The 26656-nt window shown below is 48.9% G+C and overlaps 4 protein-coding genes and 2 non-coding genes across 8 annotated transcripts in view; 2 read left to right on the top strand and 4 right to left on the bottom strand.

Annotated features, from left to right (window-relative positions):
- LOC120908706 (thyroid receptor-interacting protein 11) overlaps positions 1 to 15599 on the top strand; it is a 41769-nt gene extending 26170 nt beyond the window's left edge. Inside the window, exons 3-6 of the mRNA XM_040319994.1 lie at positions 8320 to 10903; positions 10984 to 11187; positions 14526 to 14813; positions 15031 to 15599. Coding sequence (XP_040175928.1) covers positions 8320 to 10903; positions 10984 to 11187; positions 14526 to 14813; positions 15031 to 15392 — 3438 coding nt within the window. The 3' untranslated portion in view covers positions 15393 to 15599. The remainder of the gene's footprint in view (positions 1 to 8319; positions 10904 to 10983; positions 11188 to 14525; positions 14814 to 15030) is intronic.
- Positions 15600 to 15624: 25 nt separating this feature from the next.
- On the bottom strand, positions 15625 to 19005 carry LOC120908709 (glutamyl-tRNA(Gln) amidotransferase subunit B, mitochondrial). Of its 2 annotated transcripts, XM_040319998.1 has the most exons (5): positions 18334 to 19005; positions 17658 to 18241; positions 16410 to 16849; positions 15798 to 16341; positions 15625 to 15724 (listed from the first exon to the last, which is right to left on the bottom strand). In XM_040319998.1, the coding sequence occupies exons 1-4, from the start codon at positions 18399 to 18401 to the stop codon at positions 15838 to 15840; spliced, it is 1596 nt and encodes a 531-aa protein (XP_040175932.1). In that variant the 5' UTR covers positions 18402 to 19005; the 3' UTR covers positions 15625 to 15724; positions 15798 to 15837. The 2 variants fall into 2 exon arrangements, with proteins under 2 accessions (XP_040175932.1, XP_040175931.1); XM_040319997.1 differs by lacking the exon at positions 15625 to 15724 and having other exon boundaries at positions 15750 to 16341; positions 18334 to 19002.
- Trnah-gug lies at positions 16978 to 17049 on the bottom strand. The gene has a single exon. It is a non-coding gene; the product is annotated as a tRNA-His (tRNA).
- On the bottom strand, positions 17511 to 17582 carry Trnag-ucc. Its single transcript has one exon. It is a non-coding gene; the product is annotated as a tRNA-Gly (tRNA).
- Positions 19006 to 19510: 505 nt separating the features above from the next.
- LOC120908711 (zinc finger protein 235-like) lies at positions 19511 to 21287 on the top strand. Of its 2 annotated transcripts, XR_005741163.1 has the most exons (3): positions 19511 to 19727; positions 19829 to 21093; positions 21171 to 21287. XR_005741163.1 is itself a non-coding variant. In XM_040319999.1 (2 exons), exons 1-2 carry the CDS (start codon positions 19702 to 19704, stop codon positions 21000 to 21002), a joined length of 1200 nt encoding a protein of 399 aa, XP_040175933.1. In that variant the 5' UTR covers positions 19511 to 19701; the 3' UTR covers positions 21003 to 21287. The 2 variants fall into 2 exon arrangements, 1 of the variants encoding a protein (XP_040175933.1); XM_040319999.1 differs by having other exon boundaries at positions 19829 to 21287.
- Positions 21288 to 21598: 311 nt separating this feature from the next.
- LOC120908708 lies at positions 21599 to 25044 on the bottom strand. Its single transcript, XM_040319996.1, has one exon. It carries the CDS (start codon positions 24716 to 24718, stop codon positions 22940 to 22942), a length of 1779 nt encoding a protein of 592 aa, XP_040175930.1. The 5' UTR covers positions 24719 to 25044; the 3' UTR covers positions 21599 to 22939.
- Between the last annotated feature and the right edge of the window lie 1612 nt (positions 25045 to 26656).

Raw genomic sequence — 26656 nt, 5'->3', positions numbered from 1 at the left:
TCTATCAGAACAAATTAAAACTAATTAAAAGTAACTAATTATTGTAACATGTTTTATAGTCTAAATAGTTGGGGAAGTGATTTTCCTTTTTGTTGGTTTGCGATACGCGATATTTTGATTATTATTTAATGAAATAAATCAGAAACTCCTAAAATTTCACTCGAGCTGCAACCCGGGCTTAAGGTATTATTCATCTTGCAGAGGCTCTGCTCTTGTTTGTTTGCATTTTTTGAATGTTTATAATTTTTTTAGCTTTTCTATAACTTTTAATTATTCTTCTTTTTCTTTGGCTCAACAACAACAATTTGTTGTTAAGTCGTACGAGTTGACGACTGTACCACGAGTCCGGATACTAGCTTTCTATTCATATTTTAAAAAAATGTAGTTGTTCAAATCCCAATATCCTAAATTTCGAACATATTTATTGTTAAAATCAAAGGGAACGATTTTACGTTCAAATTAAACGTTAAATCTTGAGAAACTATCAGAATTCAACAGTTTAACTTGTAGTTAAAATCTTGGGATACGCTCAATAAATCGTAGGACCAAAGAAGAATGTTAGATTTTAAGTAAAGAATTAAAGTATCGATTGAAAGAGGCGAATGAGGCCATTTGGCTCAAAGTCTCTATAAAAATAAAGAAACAAAAATCGTGGGACAAAAAAAAACAAAAGCTTAACGATTGAACAATTCTTAGAAACAATAAAAAATGCGAAACCCCTTAAGACATAATCATTGTTGTTTGTGATGAAAAACGTACGCCTAAATTGTATTAATGGAAAACAATTGAGGTTCTGTAAATGTCTTCTGTACTTCAATATAAAATAGGATATTTTTATCTTTTCAAGCATTACCGAAAGAACTGCTATCTAACTGCGAAAGTTAGTTAAATATTTATTTCCTTATTTTGATGATACATTTAAAATGCAGTTAGCCAATAATACCGTTAAAAGTGTTAGAGTGACTGTTATTATTTTGTAAAGAATAATTTCAGTTTCCACGAAAACCCTCTGTAAAGGCGAGACATTGCGAAATACAACTTTAATTTCTATTACCTTTTCTGCCTACACCTTGCAAAAGCAAATGCTGCAAAAACCATGCATCCTTTTGGCAACATATTGGTAAACCTTGTCACTCGGCTAATGAAGCGCACGTGTTGAATTATGCTGTCTAAACGGTCGCCAATGGGGGGTGATGGATTTCAGCCTTCAACATTCCGCCACTGTCCCTCGAGCAGCATAATTTCCACCCTGATGGCTGTGTTTCCAACATGGGCCCCGGTAAAAACCCCAACCATTGCCGCCAACGTGCAGTGAATGCGCGCATCATTCAAAGCTGCATAAACCGTCGATTGCATAAAATTAGCTAACATCTCTTTAGCAAACAGTCGCAGTGGTGCCGGTGGAGACAAACACCGGACCAGATGACGAAAAACGTGCGTCCGTCCAATGTCCGCACCGCGGTCATCCGTTTTGCCACGTCGTCATCGTCGTTGTCCGACCGGCACGCACGCACGCACGCACGCACGCGCAATCGATACCATCATCTTCTTGTCCGCTTCGTGTGCACTGTGTAAACGTTGTAAGATGGCTCAAGTTTGTGGTGTGGTGTGTTGTGCGGGATTGCGGGTGCTTTTCCACAGCACGCTTGCACACGCTTGGTTTGAAGAAGGCGCCATGCACGCCGCGCTCCGTCAAAGGTATGCCGTCACGATGCGCCGATCTTTGCGCCGCTGATGGATTAGACGGACGGAAACGGACGGTACGGGGCCGGTCTGTCGTGCCTAAAAACGTAAACATCATCTGCCACCTGCCGCCCGGTCCTTGCCAGCTCCAAACCAAAACGCGACCGTACAGCAGGACGGGACAAAAAGTGCAGTGATTAAATAATGGCCCACCGTTGCCTTGTTGCCCACATGTCTTTGCGTTTCTGCTCGTTCGTTTGTGTTCCTTGCAGCGAGCTGCACTTTAGCCGTAGATTATTGGGCCCGCGCTGCAGTGTGGCAGTGGTGGTGGTGACAAATGTGCACTTACTTGCACACATGACATCGTTGTCGCCACGATGGGCCCCATTTATGCGTTCGTGCGGCCACACAGCGACGCAATGATCCGCACCATCGCATGACACACCGCTTATCGTAAACAGATGACCTCGGCACGGGGTGGGGGAGGGAGGGGGGACGAATGCTGAAGCTCAGACTGACCGAAAAGAACTTTGATCTGTGAGCACGAGTCACAAAACCACACACTCTGCTCAACAGTGTTTAGAAGGCCTCGGGTCGCTTTTTGTTTTTTCCTTGCTCTTTCTCAGAAACAACGCCGTTTAAACAATTTTATACTTTTATTGCATGTTTCATTCCATGCTCCTCCTCACTGGGGATACGCCACGGACGGGTGGGAACGGTAGGGGAGGATGGCACATTTGCATCTGTGCACGTGCTCGAATAAAAGGGCCTTCCGATGCACGTAAAATTTCTCAACCATTTGCGATTGCATAATGATTGACATTTTGTCTGTGCGCTTCGTCGATCGCCTCTCTTTCGCTGGGCAAGTTTTAGTAGCTGATGGGCGCGAGCAGCCAGCATGTACCGACCGCTACAACCGACCGCGAACAAACCGTACACACAACGGCGCACTGTAATGATTTTTATTATGATTGATTGGCTAGTAAAAAAAATATCAAAGCTTCAGCACCCTATAAACCTTGAGCTTCTAACGTCCTCCTCTCTGGCCCGGTGAAGAACGTGGAGACATAGAGTAGTATGCTTCCCCATCCTGCCCACACTACGCTCTGGCGTAAGCTTCGTTGACATTGATAGGTGACTGAACACCACCACCATCACCACAGTGCAGGGTTTTATTTTACTTTTTTTTGCTATTAATATTTCATTCCACACTTAACTACAAAACACATACTTTGTTCTTCGCAACGCTGTTTAATGGGCTGAAAAAGAGATATAGAGAGAGAGGGAAGTACAGAGAGAGATAGGAGAAAAACTGCAATATTGATGAGAACAAACACACTTGGCATCATCTTGTTGGTTTGGTCTTTTTTTTGCGCTATTCACGCATTTGTGTTCTGCACCGGTTGTGTGTGTGCAGTGAAAACGAAAGATTTCAACGCTCGCGCCGAGACGAACGCGTGCAATCCGGTCAAATCATCTCCCCGTACCTTCGGTCGAGGTGGACGCGTGAGCGTACCTTATATAACCGGGACGACATTGATGGGCTTATGTGGATCTATTTGTGTCGGTGTGTGTGTGTGTGCATTGGCAAGGTCAAGAATCTAACAGCGCTGACGTAAATAGCGTTTGACTGGCCAACCCGTTTGCGAGTGGCGGGACGCGTTCAATTTTGCCATATCCTTAAAAGCACACAAAAACCAATAGCTTTAAAGCTCAATGATGTATAAGAAAGAGAGAAAACCATTGGTTTAGTTGAAGAAAAGACTACAAATAATTTAAATATTTAGATATCTAGTTGCATCCAACGTTTACTCACGATCAGTCTCACGATGCAACTGCATCTTCCATATAAGACCCCTTCCCTCATTCCCACTTGCTGGTCGTGTGAATGGAACTTTCTGATTAAAATCGCTCTACAACACGCAATCAACAGCTGGCTGTCCCTTATCCCTGCTTCCCGCTCGTGCCCCGCTCCACAATGGATTTGTCATGTACCGTTTTTCGCTAAGCTGCTCGAACCAGCAGATTTCGAACGGTTTGCCCTTCAAAAGGTGTCACTAATCGTTGCTGGTGGCGCAAACGGCCGATAGACCATCACAACCACTAAATGCTCCATGTGTGTGTGTGTGTTTTTGCACGAATGCGGTCGCGGTTCTGATGACCGGCTCAAGGTTTAGCTCTGCGGTACTGGGAGGCGAGGAGAACTGTTCTACTGCTGCAGTCTGTCCAGGTGCGCTAAAAATAAAGAGAAAAAGGCAAGTGCCCCCGTACCGTTCTAGCGGACGGCACGACCGTACACGATCGTTGATTCATGGCCTGGCAATGACGTGCACGTGCCCGCGAATCGGAAGAGACGGTTCCTCACTTCCCGCCACAACGAACGATTAATCAACTGCAAAATCCCTGGCATGAAGAGGGTACGATCTTGCGATTGCCATTCGTATAGAGAGAGAGAGAGAAAGGAAGTTGTTTGTTTAAACTGTACAATTGATGGGTGTGAAGCAATGGATCGGTTTGCATGCCATATCATAATCAGCTGGCGAACGTTTGTGTGCGATATTGCTGACTCGAAACGGAACTTTAGCTGTAACTCCTAAAGATTGCTTTTTTGCTGTATTTCATTAAATATTTGGGGACATTCACGATACTAGCCAGCTTTTTTATATGGAGTTTGACAGTTGGCGGATGAAATCATGTTCCCCATACAAAACCACACATAAAACTAGCTTGTGATTTTCTGCCTAGATTATTTTAGCCTCAATTTCGAGTGTCCAAACAAGGTCATGTTTTGATTTATCTCAAAGAGTACTAAAGACATCAGGTGGTGAAATCTAGAACCAAAGTGTATGTAGACCAGGCGGTCTCATAGCCTGTTTTTTATAACCAAATTTAAAAGTCACTTTTAGTCAGAATAGGTGTAAACTGTTGCTCAAACAGTCTTGCTGATAACTTGACGAATATACAAAACACTCTTAAAATCCTCATTCAGAAGCAGAAGCGATAAAAATCAGCCTTCTACATACATCTGGGAAAAGCCCACCTGCGTATTATACACACTTTGATAGCTGCTCGAAAGCTGCTATACTATAAAAACAGCTGATAGCTGTGGGCTTGGCTTTCAGTGACTTATTAATTTGTGAGTGAGCAGCACGGTTCATTCGGGCCTTGAACCCATGACGAGCATGTTGTTATAATTCGTGCGAGTTGACGACTGTACCAAGAGACCGGCATTACATTACATCTGTCCAGTGTACTTTGACATCCGTCCAGTGTATTTTGACAAATTTTCATTTGACAGATAGGGAGTCCAAAATTACTTATCAACTAACTAAAAGTCCTTAGCAACCCTAACTCCCTATCCACCAATCTCCATAGAAATCTCAATCCATCATGGCTACCAAAAATCAGAGCTAAGGACCCACCTGTAGTCTATCTAGGCACCTTGCCTACGACCTTAAAAAGGAAAAGGGCACTTAATCAGAATATGGCTCATCGTACACCAAAAAGAAAGTATATTCAATTCCCCATCTATTTAAACTGTAAAATTTATTGAAATAATGAATTAAATCCATTTCCTTAGGATTCCTCGCTGACCATTAATTTTAAACTGTGAAAAAAGCGAGGAATCACAAGGAAATGCATTTAATATGTTATTTCAATATGTTTTATAATCTATTTCACTGGAATTGTAATCCGGGCTTAAGCTTTGGTGTACACACACACACGAACTGTGTGTACAGCAACGGCAATGTCTGTAATGCATCAGTCATCGCCCGGTTCGCTTCTAGTTGGGTGGGCTTTTCCCCACACTCATCTTTGCAAATACTAATTGCCTGCCTCAAGTGCATCAATATGCAACGAATCAATAAACACTTCCCACGGGTTCCAAGTATTTGTGAGTAATTTTTTTTTCTTTTGAGTACGGTTTATCCTATTTTCCACGAAACCTGTGTTGCCCGGTTGCACGGTGCACGGTTGCATTTGCGCATAACTTCCAAGGTTCAGGAGACGCCGGAATGGTTTTGCTCGGAACGATTAATTTTCCACTTTTTGCCGACATCATTACCATTCCATCATCATCCTGCTAACGGTACTAAAATACCAACAAAAAAAACCTTGCTACGCACACGCACAGGTTTGTTTATGTAGTCGACGCTTTCACGCTTAACCCACCAACCAGGGGGGTTCCCCTCGTTGATGCAAACGAAGGACAAAACGCATAAGTACACTGGCGAGCGGTTATGGCGAATGGTGACATACACACATACACACATACACAAAACAGCCCCCAACAGTCAAACAATTGAGTAAAAGGCTTCTAAACGAAATTACACGTTGACCTCCACACCGCCTTCAATTGCTTCCTTGCCAGCAAAGCAAAGCTATCTCATTGTAGCTTAATATGGGGCCTGCTGCTGCTGCTGCTGCGGTAGCAACCTGTGCCGCACCAGGTGTGTGCTGCTCATCAACTCCAGAAGCCGAAGTCGAAAGACGCCGAGGCGTTAAGTACACCGTCAGCCACCCTCCCCCTACACAGTGCCTGTTCGCGCTTATGTGTCACGTTTCTCGTCAAGGTCTTCGCGGCATGGAACGAATTGTTGCGCCGTGCTGTTGTATGTGCATAGGATGTGTGTGTTTTTTTTTTTACTGTTTGGTAGTAATGACTGGTGGTAGCGTTTGAATAGCATAATCAGCTCGGTACACCCACACATACACTCACGTACACGATGTTGTTCGTCCACACGACCTCCATCCAGAAGCCGCCGGCAGCCTGCGTCACACACACACGTGTTGCATAATAATTTTTCATCAATTTTGTCATCGGCTTTGATAGTCGCTGCAGCCCTCCCCCCCTGCACATGCGAAGTCATCCGCGCTTGAGTCCTCTCTCCAGGGTTTGCTCATTGTATGATGCGATCACAAAAGGGTTTCAAAGCTCACGCTGACAAAGTGCCACATACTTGTGCCCGATCGGCATTGCATTATTACACAAGTGCATTGCATTTTGTCACTTTGTTTCGTTACTGTCGATTTCCCGAATTTGAAGACGATCGAGCACAGGACGGATGATCAAAACACTATTGATGGGGATGGAGATGTCCCCTTTCGTGTGTGGTTGTGAAAGGAATGGCTCCATTGGTTGCATCCCCCATCCGTCAATTATTGCTATATCGCTGATGATGATCGCAAACCTCCCAGCTGCACATTGCACATTGTGTCGTCCCGCACGCTCTCCGCGCCCTTACCCCCAGCTGCAGTTAGTGATTTATGTATGCGGTCGCGTTGTTTTCCCGCACAACGTTGGGACGCGGTGGAGGAGCATATGATTTTAATCGGAAAAACAGTTGCGATACAGCCTTCAGACAGGAGAGAGTGTGTGAGAGAGAGACCCTTTATTAGACACGCCAACCAAACCAACCCGAAGGCCGAACCACTAGAGCCCAGTTCGCCTATCACAATGTATGTGTGTGTGTGAGGCTCGTCAACGTTTATTTAATTTCGCATATTAAAAGAATGCCTATCATTAATTCGCATGCCTGACATCCGATCCTCCACCCCTCCCACACGTTCTCCGTCCTGCACTGCACAATTGTTTGTGTGCTGCGCATCATTGTCATCCATTGCGCACTGCGCAACATGCAATTTTCTGCACGCATGTCTTCTTTCTCGTCGTCGTCGTTGTGTTTTGTGGCGCGTGTTCCGCCAGACGGTGCCCACTAACTACGGGGTATACGAAGGTACGAGGTCGTGCTAGGCAAAGCCTGTGCTCTACGCGCTGTTCTCGATCGATGATGATGGTGACATCTATCAGGAAATAGTTGCGCTATTACGAAAGCCCATGTTGCGGGTCGAGGAGGCGCAGTCGACGGAGGCCGGCAACGAGACACGAACCGGAACCTTCATTAGGCAATTCGAGCTGATAAGCAGCGTGCTCTGTTGGGTGTTGGCAGGCGTGTCGCCCAGTTTTACGATGAGCTGGCCACCTTCGGGAACCAAACCACACGTCACGCATAGTGTGCACTGGGGAATGATGGCGTTGCGGAGGGGTATCTTGCTTATCTGAGGAATGCTTCTGCCACGTAGTGCACTGTGTCGCTGTGTCATCGGCATCGTTCGTCTGCTGAAAGGCGAACCTACGACAAAACGGGTTTCGCTTGCATCATTTCTAAATTTAAATGTGGCTTTCGGGAAAGGAAGGACTGCCCTCAAGATATTCTAGATAAGACTCTCTATCTAACATTCGTGTTCCGATTCATTTCAACATCTCTAATGATGATGATGGGTTCCACCGCATACCCCAAAAACAGGATTGAGCGAGACGGAAGCATCTTACGAAAATATTTAATGCTTTGGTATTTACTAATTTGCTGATCAATTAATTAATTCTTAATTCGATCAAATGGTGCCATCAAAATGTTTAACTTCTATTTACAAAATACCTCCTTCTGTAGTGTACGCACATAGTAGCAATAAATATCCCATTACTTTTTAATGGTACAAAACAAGACAACATGCAGCTCTAGTTGACATTCTTAACGTCCCCTTGTGCGCGCGGGTTCAAAACTGTTCCCCTCGTTAGCCCAAAATAATATAGTGGCACTAATGGACAATATTTCTCTCGACCGTCTCTTGCAGAGTCTCGGACCGGAACAGCATGTGGGAAGCAGCATCACCACCACGACCGTCACCAGCACGCTGGAGGACAGCTGGTTCTGGGACCCGGACAACAACATCTCGTCTACATCGTCCTCCTCTAAGAAGGACGACAACGAATCGCCCTCCTCCGGGCCGACCGACCTGACGACGATTCCGCTCGAAGCGCCCGCCAGCGAAAGCGACATCATCGAGCGGCTGCAGCGCCAGCTGAACGAGAAGCTACAGCAGCTCAAGAAGCAGCAGCTCGAGAACGCCCTGCTGAACGAGAAGCTGGGCCAGGTGAGCGGCGAAAACCGCGAGCTGAACGAAAATATCGAAGAGCTCGACCGCCAGCACGAGGTGGTGCTGGAAAATCTGGTCGCCAGCAAGCGCGACCTGCAGGCCCAGTGCGGCCGGCTCGAGGCGGAGCTGAAAGCAAAGGCGACCGAATCGGAGACCGCACTGCAGCAGTTGCAGGTACGCTTCGAACGGCTGGAACAAACGCACGCCCAAACCTGCCAGGACAACGAGAAGCTGCGCACCGAAACGGCCAAGCTGACGGCGGAGCTCGAGCGAATCGTGTGCGAAAATGTGGAAGCCGTGGCAGCGCTCGAAAGGCAGCTGCAGGAGCAGCGAGACGAACGGGCGACAGCGGACGAGCTGTGCCAGACGCTGCGGGCGGAAATTGAAGAGCTGCGCCAGCGGACCGCCGACGAGGCGGCCGAGTTCGTTGTGGCCGTACCGACGCCGGAGCAACCGGCACCGAGCGCCGAGCTGGTGGCCGAGCTGGAGCAGCTGCGCCAAGCGCTGGAGGACGTGCGCACCGAGCGGGACAATTTGCAGAAGCTGACCGCCGAGCTCGATCGGTCGGAGCACATCGGCCAGCTGGAGCGCGAAATCGGCGAGCTGCAGAACGAGCTGCGCAGCGTGATCATCGACAACTCGGTGCAGCTGGAAGGGAAGGCGAAGGAGTACGACGAAAAGCTGGCCACCTTGCGGCAGGAAAATCAAACGCTGCGCGAGTCGTTAGCGAACGAGCAAACGGCCAAACAGAGTGAGCCCGGGCCGGATGGGCGGGTGGGCGAAATCATACGCCAGTTCTTCGACCTGGACCTGACCGAACCGGATCGGCTGGCCGAACGGCTGCAGGCGACGCGCGATCTAGACGCGAAGCTGGCCGCGCTGGAAAGGAAACTGATCGACGCGGGCAAGGAGATCAACTTCCTGAAGGCGGAAAATTCGCGCATCCAGCACGACAAGGACACGCTCACGGCGGACCTGATGCAGTACGAGAAGGAGTGTGCCAGCCTGATGAAGAACAACGACCGGCTGCTGGAGGAGCTGGAAAACGTCAAGTGCAACAAGCTGGAAACGATCAACGAGAACGCGGAGGACAGCATCGTGGTGCTGGAGAAGCAGCTAGACGATGCGCACCGGCTGAACCGCACGCTCGAGGAGGAGTACCGCGAGGCGCACCGCAAGCTGGAGGAAGTGCTGGAGGAGAAGGAGGAGCTGCTGACGAGCGTGTCGACGCTGGAGAGCAGCGAAAGCGAGGGCAAGGCGCGAACGCTCGCCCTGGAACGCTCCCTGGCGGAGGTGCGCAAGGAACGCGACGAGCTGGCGGAGCGGCTGCAGCAGCTGCGGGACGCCGGGGGACAGGAAGCGGAACAGCTGCGCACCGAGCTAACCAGCATGCAGGGCCAGCTAACGACAATCAACGAGGATCACGCCAGCCTGGTGCGCAAACTGCAGCAACTGCAGCACACCTCGTCCGAGAACGTTCGCACCTGGGAGGGAAAGTTGAACGAGATGCGCCAGCTGCTCGAGGCGAGGGAGTCCGAGCTGGAGCAGGCACGCGAATCGACGGCAGCCGCCGAGCAGCAGCAACAGCTAGCGGCAGAAAGCGAGCGCTATCGGGCCGAGCTGGAGCAGCAGCGGGAAGCGCTGGAAAGCCTTACGCAGCAGAAGGAAAACCTCGTCCAGCTCGTCACCACCAAGCACAACGAAAGCGTGCAGTATCATGCGGAAATTCAGCGGCTCAACCAGCTGCTGCAGGCGGAATCCGAGCGGGCAGCGCCCGCCTGCCCCGACTGTCCGGCGCTGCGCGAAAAGCTGCACGAGCACGAGCGGCTCACCGATCAGATACAGTTTTTGCGCGAAAAGTCCGACATCCTTACCGCCAACCTGATGACCGAGCAGAGCAACCAGCGGCTGGCGCTGCAGGAGAAGCAGTTGCTGGTCGAGCAGCGGGACGGGCTGCAGCGCGACCTCGAGCGGTTGCGGCAGCATCTGCTCGAGATAGAGGAAGCGCACACGCAGGAAACGGTCGAGCTGCAGCGCCGGTACGACGACACCCGCCAGCAGCTGGCGTCGCTCGAGCGGGAGGTGAAGCAGTCGACCAACGCGCTCACGTCCGCCAGCATCCGGGCGAACCAGCAGGCCGAAACGCTGCAGGCCCAGTACCAGCTGCTGCTGCAGCAGCGGGACGAGCTGGGCGCCCGGCTGAGCGCGGCGGACGATCGAGACCAGAAGAATCAGGCCGCCCTCACCAACCTGCAGTGCGCGCTGGAACAGTTCCAGATGAGTGAGTGGGGGGCGCGCGTTTTATTTATCTTTTGGTCCGCAGTCTGCTAACCTCTGCCTTTGCCTTTGTTCTTATTTTAGATCGCGAACGCGACATCGAGCTGGCGACGGGCAGTATTCGCAGCGAGCTGGAGCAAGCGCGAACCCGCGAGGAGGCGCTTAAAGACACGCTCAAGCAGGTGCAGCAGCAGCTGGCCGATGCTAAGACGGGCCTGCTGGCAGCGGCACGCATTTCCGACCAGCTGGAGATCTCGCAAGTGACGGTCGCGTCACTGAAAGCGGAATGTAAGTATCGCACAACGGAAGGCGCGTCGCGGCGCTTGTCCCACTATCAGCTACATCAATTAATTAACGGCTAATCCAATAATCGGGTAATGGAATCGTGCGATAAAACGTTGCACACTAACACGATAAGAAGCGTGCTAGCGCGTGCGGAAGCTACAAAGAGGTGGTTTTGTACTGTTGGAGGCTTGCTTGCTAAACCGTAAAGTAGAGAAAGACTGTTGTCCTTGCTTGCTGCGTAGTAAAAAGTCATTGAATGATTTACAAATTTGCAACCATTTAAATCCTTTTCGGTAGAATGGAATAATACTAACACTCACTTCTAACTGCACTGCTCGTCTAATATACTATATCTTAGAAAAACAAATAATTTAAAAGCATAAAACCTTCATTCCCAACGGTTTTTGGTCGGTGTCCTTCGTCGGAACGCGCAACTGTTACACTCTCTTTAAGTATGTCCTGGCGAACTGATATGTTAGTGTCAATCAAAATTTCCTTCACCCCCTCCCCACCGATGCGTGCACCACCAAACAGTTGCGGATTATTCACATCGCTACCTCCGGGAAAGGCAGGGGGAGATAAAGGGGCCATCAAAACTAACTGTGCATCTGCATCTGCAAAACTTTGCGCGTTCGCGTGTGTTTGTGTGATCTGCATTGGAATGGAAATGAAAATCAATTGGGGATCAAAAAATACCAAAAGGAAACATACCTCCCCTCACACACATGCACACGCTCCTGCAAGCCATATCAGAACCAAAAACCCCCAACCAGAGCTAGTACATGGTGCCCCTTGCTCTCCTCCTGCGGCACAAGAAGGCACAACGCGGAAAGGACGCTCGCACCTCCATACACACAGACACACGTCACATTCGACCACATTTAGTTCGACCGAAAGGTAAATATCAGCTGGTAATTCTAGGCTATCAATCCATCGTGCATCCCGGGATTTCAGCTGATATCCACTTTTCCGTCGAGAAAACCCTTTTTTGGCCAGAAGCAGCATCACGGAACATAACGGTGTGCGTGTGTACAAGAAATGGATCAAAACAATAATGCGTCGAAATTCAATAGCGGAAATCCGTTTTTCAATCTTCCCCCCCGTCGTTTCATTAAACACATCTCATTACACATTGTTTATTTAAGTGACGGAAACTAATCCATTGTTGTTAAGTGAACCAATTACCGTACGCGGTGGTTAGTGGTGGTATGCAAACGTGCCGCTCAGCTTTTCGTGGATTGTGCTGGTGGTTGTTGGTTAGAGACTAAGATGATTGCACTACTAAACTGCACGCGCTTGCTTTATATGCACCCATTGCTGTTGTCGTCGTGTTTGAATCGCACCATGCACTAAAAGCTCGTCCAGTGCGAGTTCCAGAGCTTCCCGAGATTTGCCAAACGCGTTGGCATTTTGTGTTAGTATATGTGTTCAAATACACCGACGTAAGTACACTCTCACCTGGACTGGATTGTGGCAACAAAGGCGGGCAGCTGGTACCATTGTTTCCAAATGTGTCCTATCAACCCCTCCAACCGCAACAATGCTAGTGACGAAATGGCCAAAAACCCATCCTTCCGGTTCTCGGCGGATGATGATTCAGTGTCGTTTAGCGTAATCCATCCCACCTTTTCTTGCACACTGTTAGTGGATTAGTGGATTAGTAGTAAAGCCTCTTATCTGTTGTACCATTGTTTTTATTATGAAATGTGTGTGTGTGTACCTTTGACTGTTTCGTGCCTCGCGCTGAACAGATCGGCCTCATCCCCTTGATGCCTTTGTCAACTACACGTCTGTCTCACGTTGGAGGACGCTTGCTTTGATCGAAGATAGACGATTTTGCTTTAAGTGCATGCAGTACAAGCTTACGATCTAGGAAGCACGGCGGTTACACGAACGGTGTACAAGTGATGGAATATACACCATGACGACCTAGGTTAAAGTGGGTTTTTGGGGGCGCTGTTTTCTTTTCTAGGCAACGGGCGTACACGCCTAAAGGTAGGCAAAGAGAAGCAAATCTGCCATTGCAGGGGCGCGTCCAAACAGCTCGCTTCTGCCAACACCACTGCGACATACACACACACACATTGTGGCGTGGATGGGCGGCAATCTCAAATTGTAATAGTGTGTCACCGTTAACGGCTGGACCATTGTGCTGCCATCGTGATCCACCGAGAAAAACACACATTACAGATTGGGATTACCCCGTCCATGCTCCGCTCACCACATACAACCCCATCGCGCTCCCGCTGTGTATACCTGCTGCCATTTGTGTTTTTGTGTGTGTACTCGTGTTCGATGTTGTGAAGTTCAATGTGATTTATTTGTTGTGCTATTTTTTTTCAGTTTGTTTTATTTAGCTTGTTTGATGATATGTTTAACTTGCCGTTTTCTTTTCAATTTGCAAATGTGTTTGATGTTATTTCTTCTTTTTTTTGTAAAATTTTGCAAATGTTTTTGATTTTCCTTTTGTGATTTTTATGTTTTTACTTTTTGTTAAAATTTGCAAAAGTGTTTGTTGTTTTTTCTGTGATTTTTTTTTTTACTTTTTATTTAAATGCAATTGTGAATGTCTTTGGATTATGTTTGAATGCAGTTTATGTAATAATTATTGTCATCGTTCTATATTTATCTCATGCGTTTGTCATGTTCGCTTACAATGTTCCCCGACGAGATCATACACTCATACTTACACTTAATCATCATTATGCAAAACTAAAAAAAAAAAATCGAATTTCAATATGTTCAAACTAAAAGGATAAAGAGACACCAGTGTGTGACCTACGTAAACTCAACGTTTGAATGCGTGCAACGATAGCGTGCAGAGGAGAACTTACACCCGTCCCGCCGGGGTGAGTATTACATCAGGTACTGGTGTGTAATTTAAACAACCATCGGACATGGGGGCTGCCCAAATCCTCTTCTGTCCCCGGTCAAGCTATCAGTACTTGTGTTATACTCTCCTCGTCGGCATACGTCTCGCAACGATCTAATCCAGCGTGTGCCCCGTCCAGCTGTGCATGTGCATTCTACAAAACGGACTCGCCTCGACTGCACTGTGTGAACTGAAGTAGTGTGTTAGCAAGCGAATGAAGTGATTGAGCGCGCGGTTCTTGTTTAACTATGTACCATCCATCGAGTTGAAGCATACAAGATGTAAGACTCCATCCCCACATCAAAACTAGCGGTGTTAGCATAACTCACTCATTTCAAATGCTTATGTTTAATTCCTTAAAATAAAAACAATTCTTTAATTGCCCTTCTATTCTGCACCATTCTGACCTTCGCTTTTTGCGAACATCTATTCCCTTTTGTTTCTGCCGGCCGGCTTTCTTCCCTTACAGTGGCCAAGCGCGACGAGCGGTATGCGGCACTCCAGCAGCGACTCCAGGAAACGGAAGCAAGCCAGGCGGACAAGGTGGAAAAGACGCTGGTGAAAAACCTGGTCATTGGGTACGCGGTGGCACCGAATGCATCCGATCGGCAGCAGATCATGAAGCTGATCTCGTCCGTGCTGACGATGGACCAGAACGAATGTACGAAGGTGGGCCTGCATCACAGGGGTACGGTGGGCGGTACGGGCGGATGGCTGAACAGTATACTCGGTGGAGGCGGAAGTGGAGAAGCAGGAGGTAAGATGCTGTTTTTAGTACCTAAAACATAGAGTTTCGAACTATTTTCATTGCTTCATAAGAGCTCCACGTGTTGCTGTTAAGATGCAATAGCTCAAAAAAGCGCCATCTATGTCTCAAGCGATGTACTGAAAGCGAGCAACAAACTGAGCTACAAATCTGTAATCCTTGTTATTGCAAATTTAACACTGCCTCTTCTTCTTCGTCTCCCAACCAGCTAACTACAACAAAGAATCCCTTACCGAGGCATTCGTGAAGTTCCTCGAGAAAGAGTCGGCCCCGCGTGCCACCGCAAGCTCTAGTCTACTGAACATAGTCACGTCACCTGCAGCCGCAACCGGAACGACATCCATCGTTGGCGAACAGCAACATCAGCAGCAGCAGCAGCAGCAGTCGATGGAAACATCAACCACCACGGTCACATCGGTCGGTAGCAATCTGATCACTGCACCACCCGCAGCATCTTCCGTACAGCCGATCTTGGTGCCGGAAGCGGCGATGATGATGATGCAGCAGCCCGGATTTGCGCCACCACGCAGTTCCAGCTCGATACTGAAGGACATACTGAGCGATTCCTGATATAGCTACGGTGATCCGTTACTCTTTTAAGCAGTCAAGTGCGTCACAGGAAAGATGTATATATTCTTATTCCATCTTCATCCCGCGTCTGGACGGCGCGGGGCTGCATGCTGGTTAAGTGACAAGTTTAGCAAATTCCTTATAATGAACATGCAGAACACACAAACGCAATATAAAGGACCTATTATCTTATCTTATTTGACCTAATACACAATTCTGTAATATGTTTCTTCTCCTTAAATGCTGATGACATCCACTGTTGTTCGCTTTGACTGCTGAGTTGATACGCTTATGGACCTCTGTTTGTGGCGACCATCTAATTTCGAAAAAGACTAAAAAAACATATAGGAGAGTTGCTTTTATGCTTCATTTCAATTTCTCTAGTTTGGGTTTGACTTTATTCACCTTAAGTAAAATTGGCAAAGCGTCTTATTGGGCCTGTCTCTTACTTTAACATCTCCTTCAACATCTCCACCGCTCTCGCCATGTCAACCTTCTCCTCACTAGCCTTTGCCACCTCACCCGCCAACGCGTACAGCATTTTCTCCTTGCCTTTGCGATACTTATCCACCAGCTTGGGACTGCGCTCAATAACGCCTTCACAGTACCGTCGGATGTCCGATTCATCCGTAATAAGGAACCAATTGTTAGCGGTAACGATTTCCCGTGGGCACGATGATGATGGTGCACTTCCTTCATCCCTATCCCGTTGATCCAGCAGCTCTTGCAGCACACGCCGAGCATAGTGAATGTTGAGCTGGTTTTCCTGCAACATATCCACAATGGTGGCGAGCTGGCTAGTAGTTAGGCGCGCATCGGCCGGCTCTAGCTTGTTACGGTTTAGCATCGTAAGCAGCTCATTGATGAGAAAGTTTGCCACCAGCTTTGGGGATCGAGTCGCCGACTCGTCGATGATGGAACGGAAGTGTTCGTATAGTGTGACGTCGTTCTAAAATGAAGGGAAGTGACATTTTTTTAGTAAATCCCGAACCTTGCTTCTACTTTCAACCCACTTACCACCAGCGTTATTGCGATCGTACTGGTCAGCTGGTGGCGCTGTATAATCGTTTGGCGTGTTTGCTCTGGCAGCTCCGGCAGTGTCTGGTGTAGCTTCGGCACATCTATCAAACCAACGGCGTCTGCGTCAGACGATTCCGCCGAATCTTCACTTAGTTTTAAATGCAACGGCGGAAGGTTCGGTTCCGGCATAAAACGATAATCCTGCACCACTTCCTTGTCTCGCATGGCGACCGTTTTCCTAGCCGTCGAGTCCCAGGCACGGGTTTCGTTATGTATCGTTCCGCCCTCGTCCAGAACGGCGATTTGACGCTGTATTTCGTAATCAACGGCCTGAGCGACGGCTCGCACCGAGCCAATGTTTTTCACCTCCGTTCGCGTGCCAAGCGGTGTACCCTCCAAATGTACCGATATGTTAGCGTCCACTCGTAATGCACCCTCTGGAAATGGAACGACAATAAAATCAGACAAGCAATAAAATAAGGTAGCAGAACAACATTTTGTCACTATTGCTTGACAGAATAAAAAAAGTTTCATCTCATCCGTGACAGTGTTCGACGAGCGACACTGCCGTGACCAGGATTCGAACCTGGGTTACTACGGCCACAACGTAGGGTCCTAACCACTAGACGATCACGGCTATCGAGACATACTCTCCTGTCTCGCTCACGCGCTATAAATATCACAGTTACACTATATCGAAATGTGTCATGATGTACTCACAAATATTTGTTATTGTATTTTGAATTTTAAGCCATATTTCATAATGAATCAATATCAAACGGATATAGTTTATACTTTTTGACTCTAGTCACTAGTCAATATATCACTAGCTACTAAGCTATGAGTATTATCGCTGTTTTTTGTACAATCAATTGATAATCAACAAAAACATCAAGCATATAGAAGAATCTTTACATTTTATGCACTATTTCAGCCTTGCTCGAAGCAATATAGTAATTTCCAAAATTCACAAAATAGTATCCCACAATCATTAATTATCATTGCAAACTGATTAAATCTTACTTTTACTAAAACGCAAATATCATTAATAAAACAAATCAACTAGCGAGAAATTTCATAATTAAAAAAAAAGTTTTGTGCGTCGGCCGGGAATCGAACCCGGATCAACTGCTTGGAAGGCAACTATGCTGACCATTACACCACCGACGCACTCTCTTCTCCCGCCGCTTAATGCCATACTGTTTCTTCACTCACACTCATCCATCGCCACCCTTTCGCACGTACCTTCCATCTTGCAAGAGCAGCTCTGCAACCTCGTCAAAATCAGGATCAATTCCTTCACCAACGCGGCCGCTTCCTCGCCAGTTTCCAGGTCCGGTTCAAACACCAACTCCATCAATGGCACACCAGCACGATTCAAATCCACCAAGCTTTTGCGCTCGTACGGATCGTGCAGCGATTTTCCACTGTCTTGCTCGAGCTGCAGCTGATGAAGCCTTGCCGTTTTGTAGTAAGGCGCCTTGGTCACTCCGGGAACAAACACCGGAAACGATAGGTTTCCGCCCCGTGCCAATGGAGCTCGCTGCTGCGTGATCTGATATCCGTTTGGTAAATCAGCATAAAAGTAGTGTTTGCGGTCAAACATCGATACTGCGCTCATGCTGCATCCTAGTGCGAGTGCTGTTTTCACACCGAGCTCTACGGCACCTTTGTTTAGCACGGGCAATGTTCCGGGAATTGACGCGTCGAACAAAGCAACACACGAATTCGGGGCAGCTCCAAAGGTAGCCCGAGCCCCGGAAAACAGTTTCGATTTGGTCTCCAGCTGTGCGTGTACCTCCAGTCCGACGACGCTTTTCCATTTTGTCCTATGAGTAAAAGGGGATGTGTTGTGCATGTTAGTAACAAACGAATTATTGTTATTTTAATGTAGCTTTGTGCTTTGTACTATCAATCGTACCTTGCATTGTTTTTTGGATGTTTTGCGGCAGAGAAATATCGGAACAGCAGCCGGTTGGATAACGCCATGGTTTCTCAAGCAAACGTCAGCTGTTTGTTTACATTCTTCAGTGCCGGTTTGACAGCAGATTTGTTGTTCTCTGGCCAAGAGGTTTTGTTCGTTTTGCTTTTCGTTGAATTGGTCGGCACATGGCACGTGTGTGGCAGAGCTCGTACAATTAGTAAATATAATAAGCTGTAAAATGTGTATAAAAGTGCAACAGTGGCTATTGGAATGAAATGCATTGATTACTTGTGAAAAAGATGTACGAATAGTGCGCAGTGTTAGCGACGTGCAGTGGCAGTTAGAGCATTAAATTTCACCGATGGATTTCGACTGATGTGTGAGTCATTTTTTCATTATTTACGATTCATTCTGTATTATTAATATTTCCCAAAATATTGTTCTGATTGTCATATCCATATGTATGTATTACTTATTAACAAAATGGGTATAAACACAACAAGAGTTTGTTGTTAACGGTGTTGATAGCAAACAAGTGAATCAAATAATATGTGTGGTCATTAAAGGCTGTTCATTTAAAAAAAAAAATTTAAAGAGTGTAACAGGGGTTTAAACTAAATTAATCGAAGTTAATTAAAATGAAAAACATAATAGTTTATTGAAACACATTACCAGCACCATATTTCACAAACAGCCGGCGCTCGTAAATGTTTTGTTTTGGTTTCGGTTGCTAACGGTTACACTAAAAGAACATGATGGGATGATAATAATATGAATATTGATCATGAAAGTGAAATTTAATATATATTTTTTTATATATTAAACAATTGCCGGCAAATTAATTAATTATTTCCAACAACAACATCAAAATTAAACACAGGCAACTGTGACACAAAATGATGCCGATTGAGTAAAACACCCTTTGCTTCGCGTATTCTTTGGGTACCTCTGACAATTTTCTGTCTCTCTCGGGCAAAAAAGTACATACAGTGTATCTTATTATTTCTTTACAATGAAAGAAAACAAATAATCAGTAAATTACGCTAAAACAATGCTATCTAATGCTAGTAATGATTTCCTTCCCAACGAGACCGCCTTCTCTGCGTATCAGCTGGAATTGTTCCGTGGGGAGCACCGCGCATGGCTGCATGCTTTCGGCTGCGTGCGTGCTTTTGTAGAGAAAGAAAAGAACAGCAAAGGAGGAAAAAATGGTTGTCAGTGTATAATGTAAACAAACCGTTGCCCCGCTGTTGGTTCCTGCTGCAAGATATCCAGTTACTCCAGAAAAATTGTGTAGTTTTCAGTTCGTTGTGCTTGTGGGAAACAGTTTTAGGGTAAAAAGGCGAGCGCAAACCCTTCCAGTGAATGGATTTAACAATCTACAACGATGTGTAAGTGTTTTGGACGCACGGAAAAGGCCGTTTTATCTGGAGGGTGAACATATTTTTTTAAAAAAATATTTCCTAATCGCTGTTCTCGTTCCCACGCACAGTCCGAGTGATACGCCTGGCACATATTGCCGATTCTGCTTTCGCGAAACCAGCCTGGTACCGATCTTTCATCCTACCACCAGCGAACCGTTGAACATGGAGTTGATAACGGTAATCGTGGACTGTATCGGTGTGTTGCTGAAGCCCGAAATGGATTTCCCCTCCGCTGCCTGTCAGGGCTGCCTGCAGCTGATGCAGGAGTTTCACCACTTTCGAAGGCGTGCCCGGGAGTACGACAAAATCATACGTTCGAAGATTTTGCCGCGCATAGAGCCGGAAGTCATCATAGTGAAGCAGGAAGCGTCCGACCTGGAAAATGCGTACGACGATCACGAACAGGCAGACAAGGAAAGCAGCAGCAGCAGTACACTGACAGCTGACGAATCTCGGGACGCCTCCATCGATGTGCTTGAACAGCTGCAGCAGCTACACCAGCAGCACCAGTTGCATCAGCAGCAACAGCAGCAACAGCAACAGCAGCTATTTCTGCAGCAGCACCAGTTGCAACAGCTTCATCAGCAACCGTTGCAGCACGAACCAACCGAGGAGCAGCAGGAACCAAAGTTTAGCATGAGTGCCATCTTCAGCGCACAAGCGAACGCTCTGGCAGCGGTCGCTGCCGCCGCCGCCGCCGTCACACCGATACGCGCCCAAACGCGCAGCCAATCGAAGCGACAGTCCGGCTCGATGGCACCGGCCCTCGAGGACAATCGGTGCATGGTGTGCGGGGAAAAGTTTCAGTCGCGCGACGTCTGGGTCGCCCATCTGGCGGTGCACACGGTCGAGCGGCCGTTTCAGTGCCACATCTGTTTGGCGCAGTTCAAAACCAAATACGTACAGCAGAACCACATCCGGACGGTGCACGAAAACGTGCGCAGCTACCGGTGCCCGATCTGTACCGAGCCGAGCCGCATGTTCAAGAGCAAGCGCACGCTCGAGGATCACATGCGCTATCACACGGGCGAGCGGCCGTTCGTGTGCTGCATTTGTAAGATAACGTTCTCCTCCGGCAGCGTGCACCGCAACCACATGTACCGGGTGCACCGGGAGATGCGCAAAAAGGATCGGCGGTGCAATTACTGTGGGAAGGTGTTTGATAGGATTCTCGATCTGAAACGCCACCAGACGAGCTACTGCGAGAAGATTGTCGGCCAAGAGATGGCCGACCGATTATAGAAGGCAGGAGGCGTACCCTTTTGGGGATTACCGGATTGATCCTATTGAGCGCACGGCGGGAATCTTCTAACTGCAGGAGGAGAGAGTGAAAGTATATATGTGCTTACTTTGTGCAAACTTTTATGTTGAGTGTAAATGTATTAATCTGTATTTGTACCATTTTTTTAGCTAAAAATCGAAAAACAAAAACAATACCAACAACACATTGGCCACCTTATGCGTGCGAACGCGCCTAGCTGTTGTAAATAGCCAAATATGAAACGATGTGAAACATGTCAAACGGAAGTTCCTTCTTGATGTACAAAAGAGCGTTAAGAAGTGAGTTGGTCGGCACTGTAGGTGTGAGGAATGTGATATATCACCACCAGTCAGGATCGCGATTCTCCATCGTTGCTCATTTCTGCGCAGCTTATGCTTCGCACACAACGATCATTGACCCTCCCGTCCTGGCGGGTGCGCCGTATGTGGATCGATTGATAATTGTTTGATGGAATGATGGACAGCCGAGTAGATTCGCCATGACAGCTCTACAACGTGCAACCTTTAAGGTCCAATATCGCACTCTCTCGAGCAATCATAAGAATGCACACTCACACTGCTCTTATCACCAGTTTTGTAGGATTCCACTTGTTTTTATTTTATTTTATTTTTACATTTTATTTCTATATGTACACTTTAATTTTATGTGCACGTTTCCCTAACGTTTGCGCACTCTGTTGCATGCTGTGCCCCGCGATGTGTCTAACCTACCATGGGGCCGATAACGGCCTACACATTGCTGCCCACGCTCGCGTTTGCTAAGCGGGAAGCGAAATTAAGATAGGATAATTGAAACCTCTGGAAGAGCGTTCGCATAGATTGATCAACAACAAACAACAATCAACAAAAAGCTCCCAAAAAACGGTGAGTTTCAAACGAAACAGTACATGTTGCTCTAACCTATGACCTGCGCCCAAGCGATAAGCGCACCAGCGCACGGTTGGTTATTTTTAACTGCAGCCCAGTACCCTGTTGTCTCTCGTACTTTGGAGTACGCGGCATCCGGCACGTCCCACACGTCGCACTGCCTGTTGCCCAGCAACAGGAACGGGACGGGACTGCACAATCGCCACCCTCTTCTTTCCCTCTTAAGCTTGAATGTGCGGCTTATTCATCGGTTTTAGAACGATGCATCTAATTTGCCGCTCGGCCCAACTGAGCAGTAAGTATTATGCACAAAGCTAAGACGGGGTATTAGTTTTTGCTATGAAACTAGCATGTGTGTGTGTGAGAGAGTGTTGAATCTACTTTAGCGCCCATCGTTTGCCCGTTAAAAACTTATGCTGATCATGGCTGTTGCCTTTTGTCTCGCTAGCCTATCAACTGCCCCACACACACGCACACATACACACACACATACTATAATTGACTCGCCGAGCCAAATGTTACATATATCCCGCAAAGCCGGCCCATCACGCGGGCCCGCGTGTCACCGCGTGCCCGCCCGTAACCGCGATCAAAGTCTATTGATTCTCTCTCCATGCTTATGTATGTTTGTAATCACTTTTGCTCTGGTCTGCGCCCTGCCATCGTCGTCGTGGTGGTGGTAGGTGGTGGTTCCGGTTCGATTGGTTTTGCCCTCGCCCGCCACATCGGCACATTGGGCAAGATTGGCCGCAAGGATGTTTTTGATTTCGTTCGACCTGTTGCTCCCTCGCCCGGCACTTGTGGGAAAGGAGCAACAGCGGTAGCAGGCAGCAGCACAGCTTACACGTGTTAATCATCGTGATCAGCGTGCTGGTGCGTGTGTGCGCCCGCGCGCGCCTACATCTTAAAACACAATCAGAGCGCTGCGGTTTTTGCGTTAAACTCTATCCCCCGTTGAAGTCATCTCAAGGAGCCCCCGGGAGGAGCCACCACCATCAGCAACACTGCTGCTGCTCCCGCCACCCGGCGGCTCACTGGACCGGTGCGGCCATCGCAGGTACGGAGGTGCGTGAGGCTTGCCGTTTGTGCAGAAAGCGCTTGACGGAGTTGAACGGCAGCTGGAAGTGATAGTACGCACAGTACGGCAGCGGATCCCAGTAGACGAACAGGGCCTCCCGCTGGTCGATCACCGTGCCGATCAGATGCTGGACCGCGTCCACGCTCGGCCTTCGCAGCGCGTTCAGCACCGTCTCGTGGATCCAGTAGCGGCCGCCCTCCTGCACCAGCGGGCCCGAGTTTTGCCGGCTAAAGTGCGGGCAGGGCTTGCAGAGCACGCGCGAGTGCACGCCGGTGTAGCAGATGTACGGCAGCGATACGCCGACCCGTATGCCGAGGGGCAGTATCTGTCCGCTGCACTGGCACTTGACCAGCCGGAAGCTGATGTGTCCGTTGATGGGGCGCTGGAGCCGTATGCGGCGGAAAAACTCCTGCAGCCACCGGTCGATCGCGGCGTTCTCCTCCGGCACCAGGCTGCGCGTGTCCGCCTGGATCGCGCACGTCACGTTCGCGATCACGGCCGAATCCTTCACCGTGGTGCAGGTGACGTAGTGCGACCCGATCACGTCCCGTATGACGACCCACTTTTGCGCCTCGCTCACCTCGTAGTTGAGGCGCAGATCGCGCCGATTGGCCGGCAGGACGTACTTGCTGCGCTCGAGCAGCCCGAGCGCCCCGGAAGCGACCATCACGTTGCGGAACCCGGCCAGCCAGCCGCCGTCGTACAGGCGGGCCAGTTCCTCCTTGGACGACACGATCTGGTGCGGCGGGAGCTGTATCTCGTTCGCTTCGCATTTGCGCATCACCTGCAGGATGTCGTCCAGCACGGACGTTTCCTGCGCGCCCGGGATGAAGCTGGAGCAGCCGCGCAGCTCCAGGTGCGGCTTGGCGAGGGCATCGTAGTGCGCCGGGCTCGTGGCGCACACCGGTATGTAGTGGGTCGGCTGCTCCTTCTCGACGATCTCGCACAAGGCCGCTATGTACTCGCCGACCGTCTCGGGCGTGGGCCGCTGGATCGCGTAGAACTTGCTGACGGCGGTCGAGAAGCGGGCGAGCGCGAACAGACCCTCGAACTCGAACACGACGACGCGCGCACCGGACTTGTAGAAGTTGCGCGCGAGATGCAGCGTCTGGATCGTGCTGCCGCAGCTGATCAGGATCGTTCGCTTGCGGCGGTTGCGCTCGTGGGCGGGCGTGTGCAGCGCGACCAGGGCCCACTTCAGGCCGGCCAGCGGCAGCGCTATCAGCTTCCAGAACATCCACAGGCAGGCGGACAGCCAGAAGGCCGGTGCCGCCAGCAGGAACGGCTTCCAGGCCAGCGCCATGCAGCAGCCGAGCAGCCGCTGGGCGATGGCAATCAGCAGCAGCGGCCACCAGAGCACCAGCCGCAGCAGGATGCGCCCGCTCGACACGCGCTGCTGGGATGCCGGGGCTTTTGGCGTGGATGCAGCCGTTGATGGCGGTGCGGACGGCGCCACAGTCTCCAGCTCGCGATCCTCGGGAATGAGCGTGAAGGTGCTGGAGTAGTTGCGGCGCAGCGTCGACGGCGGCGAGGAGGACAGCGGCGAGCTCGGCATCGGGGGCGAATTGTGCCGCGAACCGTACGGTGTCCATCGCGGACTCGATGGAGCCGTGCGGGAAAACATTTTCGCCAAATTGTCGGCCGTGTTGTTGTTCGAGAGGTACACGACGTTGCCCGTACTTTCGCTGCGGTTCCACGGGCCGAAGATTTTGTCCTTGCTTGCGGAGGGCATTCTATCACTCTTTTCTTTTTAGCGCGGATCACTCTCACACACACACACACACACAGTTAATGTTCTGCAGAAGTCACTTTGGAGTCACACACCAAAGCAACGAGAGAATCGGGGAAGAAAACTAGAGCGCAACGCGGGAGAGTAATTCGCACATGGCGCAGGTTTCGGTTACGGACGTGGTAGCTCCAATGGTCGGAGCGGACACTCCAAGATCTGCCTATCGCGATCGTTGTTACGCACACGCCCACACACGCGCGTGTTCAGCAAGCTTTAGACCGCGCAACGTTCCACCGTATACTGACTGAGCAGCCGGACGAGCGATGCCTATTTAAAAACTGATCCCCGCGGAACAGTGCCCCTGACAAGCCACCCGGACACCCGATAGTACATGCTGGGTGGATGTATGTGTGTGTGCACGATTCCCCCTGGTACCCCAGCGGCAATCGCACGTACGGACGTGTAGGGCGAAGTAAAAACATTCCAAAGCAAAACCCCGATCGAAGGCCGCCCCGGGCCTGGCGCTGTTATCAGTTGTTCTGCGCCCAACCCAATAAGGATCGATGTCCATTAGTCAGGTTTGACAGCGGTGGTCTGTGTGGTGCAGTGTGTGGCATCGAGTAGCAGCAGCAGCAGCAGCAACAACAGGTACCGGTAGGGATGGCTCAACACACACACATTCCCTCTTTCTCTCTCTCTCTGCCTACGTTCTTGTTCGTACACGATCGCGACTAACACTCCTACAGCTTTCGCTACCCCGTCAGTACTTATCTTCACGATGCTTCTATCACCACACACCGCCATTACGCCTCCACTCGAGCGAAGATCTTTTCCCTTTTTTTTGCTTCAACGACGAATGCAGCAGTTTCGGGATCGCGATTCGCGAATGCGCGTGACATAATAGGCCGCCACTGCGAACGGGGCAGGATCACGCTCTCCGAGCATGTCCATGTCGATCCGGCGTGTTGAATTTTTATGCCAGCCTGCTCCCCGGGACCTTTGCAACCATTAATCGGACAGTTGGGTAAACTTGGGCTCTTGGGTTTCCTGCCAAAACGGTCGGCGGCTCTACCCCGTTCTATGTTGATACTGAGCGTCACCGTTTCCCCCGGAACACACAGCCGCTGCACCCCCGTTCCCAGGTGTCCTTGGCAGTGACCGTAAAGCCACCGGACAAGAAAGCAATCTCTCACGTACTAGGGCGCCGCTTACCGGCAACATCTGGAACACACAATGTACGCCGAACGATCGAGGTGAGACGGGAAGAATTAATCACAGGAACCGCTATTGGTGAATCTGCCGGGGACCGGCAGGTTGAGCGCGATTTTTTTGTACTTTTCGCTACTTATTGCACACGGCACAAGTGATACGGTGTAGATGCAGTGAACGGAATTGGAAAATACCAAAAACATTTCGTTGATTTCGCAGCAACAAGGCACTTGCCTGCAGTGGTATGGACTGAATCACGCAGTTAAAACAATAGATTAGAGCGCTATGCTGCGCTAGATTAAGTGCTGTTTGCGGATTTAATTAAAACAGATAATTGATTCGCATTCAATTTATGTAACTTTAACTTTATCGCACAATTTCAACTGCATTGCTTTGAATTCAGTGGCAAGCGTTGCTTTGAACTATAATGGTAGTAGAGGAACTATATGGAGAGATAATCGTTCTTTGTGGGTTATATTTAAGGCAAAATGGTCAAAAACTCCTTGAATCTAAATCATAGTCAATTGATGGTCGAATATATCATCATTGAGATCATAACTTAGTTTCGATGTGCTACAAGGGCCACTAGGCATTTCTGGATGTATTAAAATTAAAGATGCTTTGACGGATAATGCTTTCATAAAACATAACAGTTAAAGGAAAAAATGAAAGACTATCCAAAACCGTACCGTATATATTTCAATAGCATTTTTTTTTATTAAAACGAGATTT

Source organism: Anopheles arabiensis, chromosome 2 (assembly GCF_016920715.1).
Source record: "Anopheles arabiensis isolate DONGOLA chromosome 2, AaraD3, whole genome shotgun sequence".
Taxonomy (NCBI): Eukaryota; Metazoa; Arthropoda; class Insecta; order Diptera; family Culicidae; genus Anopheles; species Anopheles arabiensis.
Note: the sequence above shows the minus strand (reverse complement) of the source record. Positions and strands in the feature narration are given on the sequence as shown.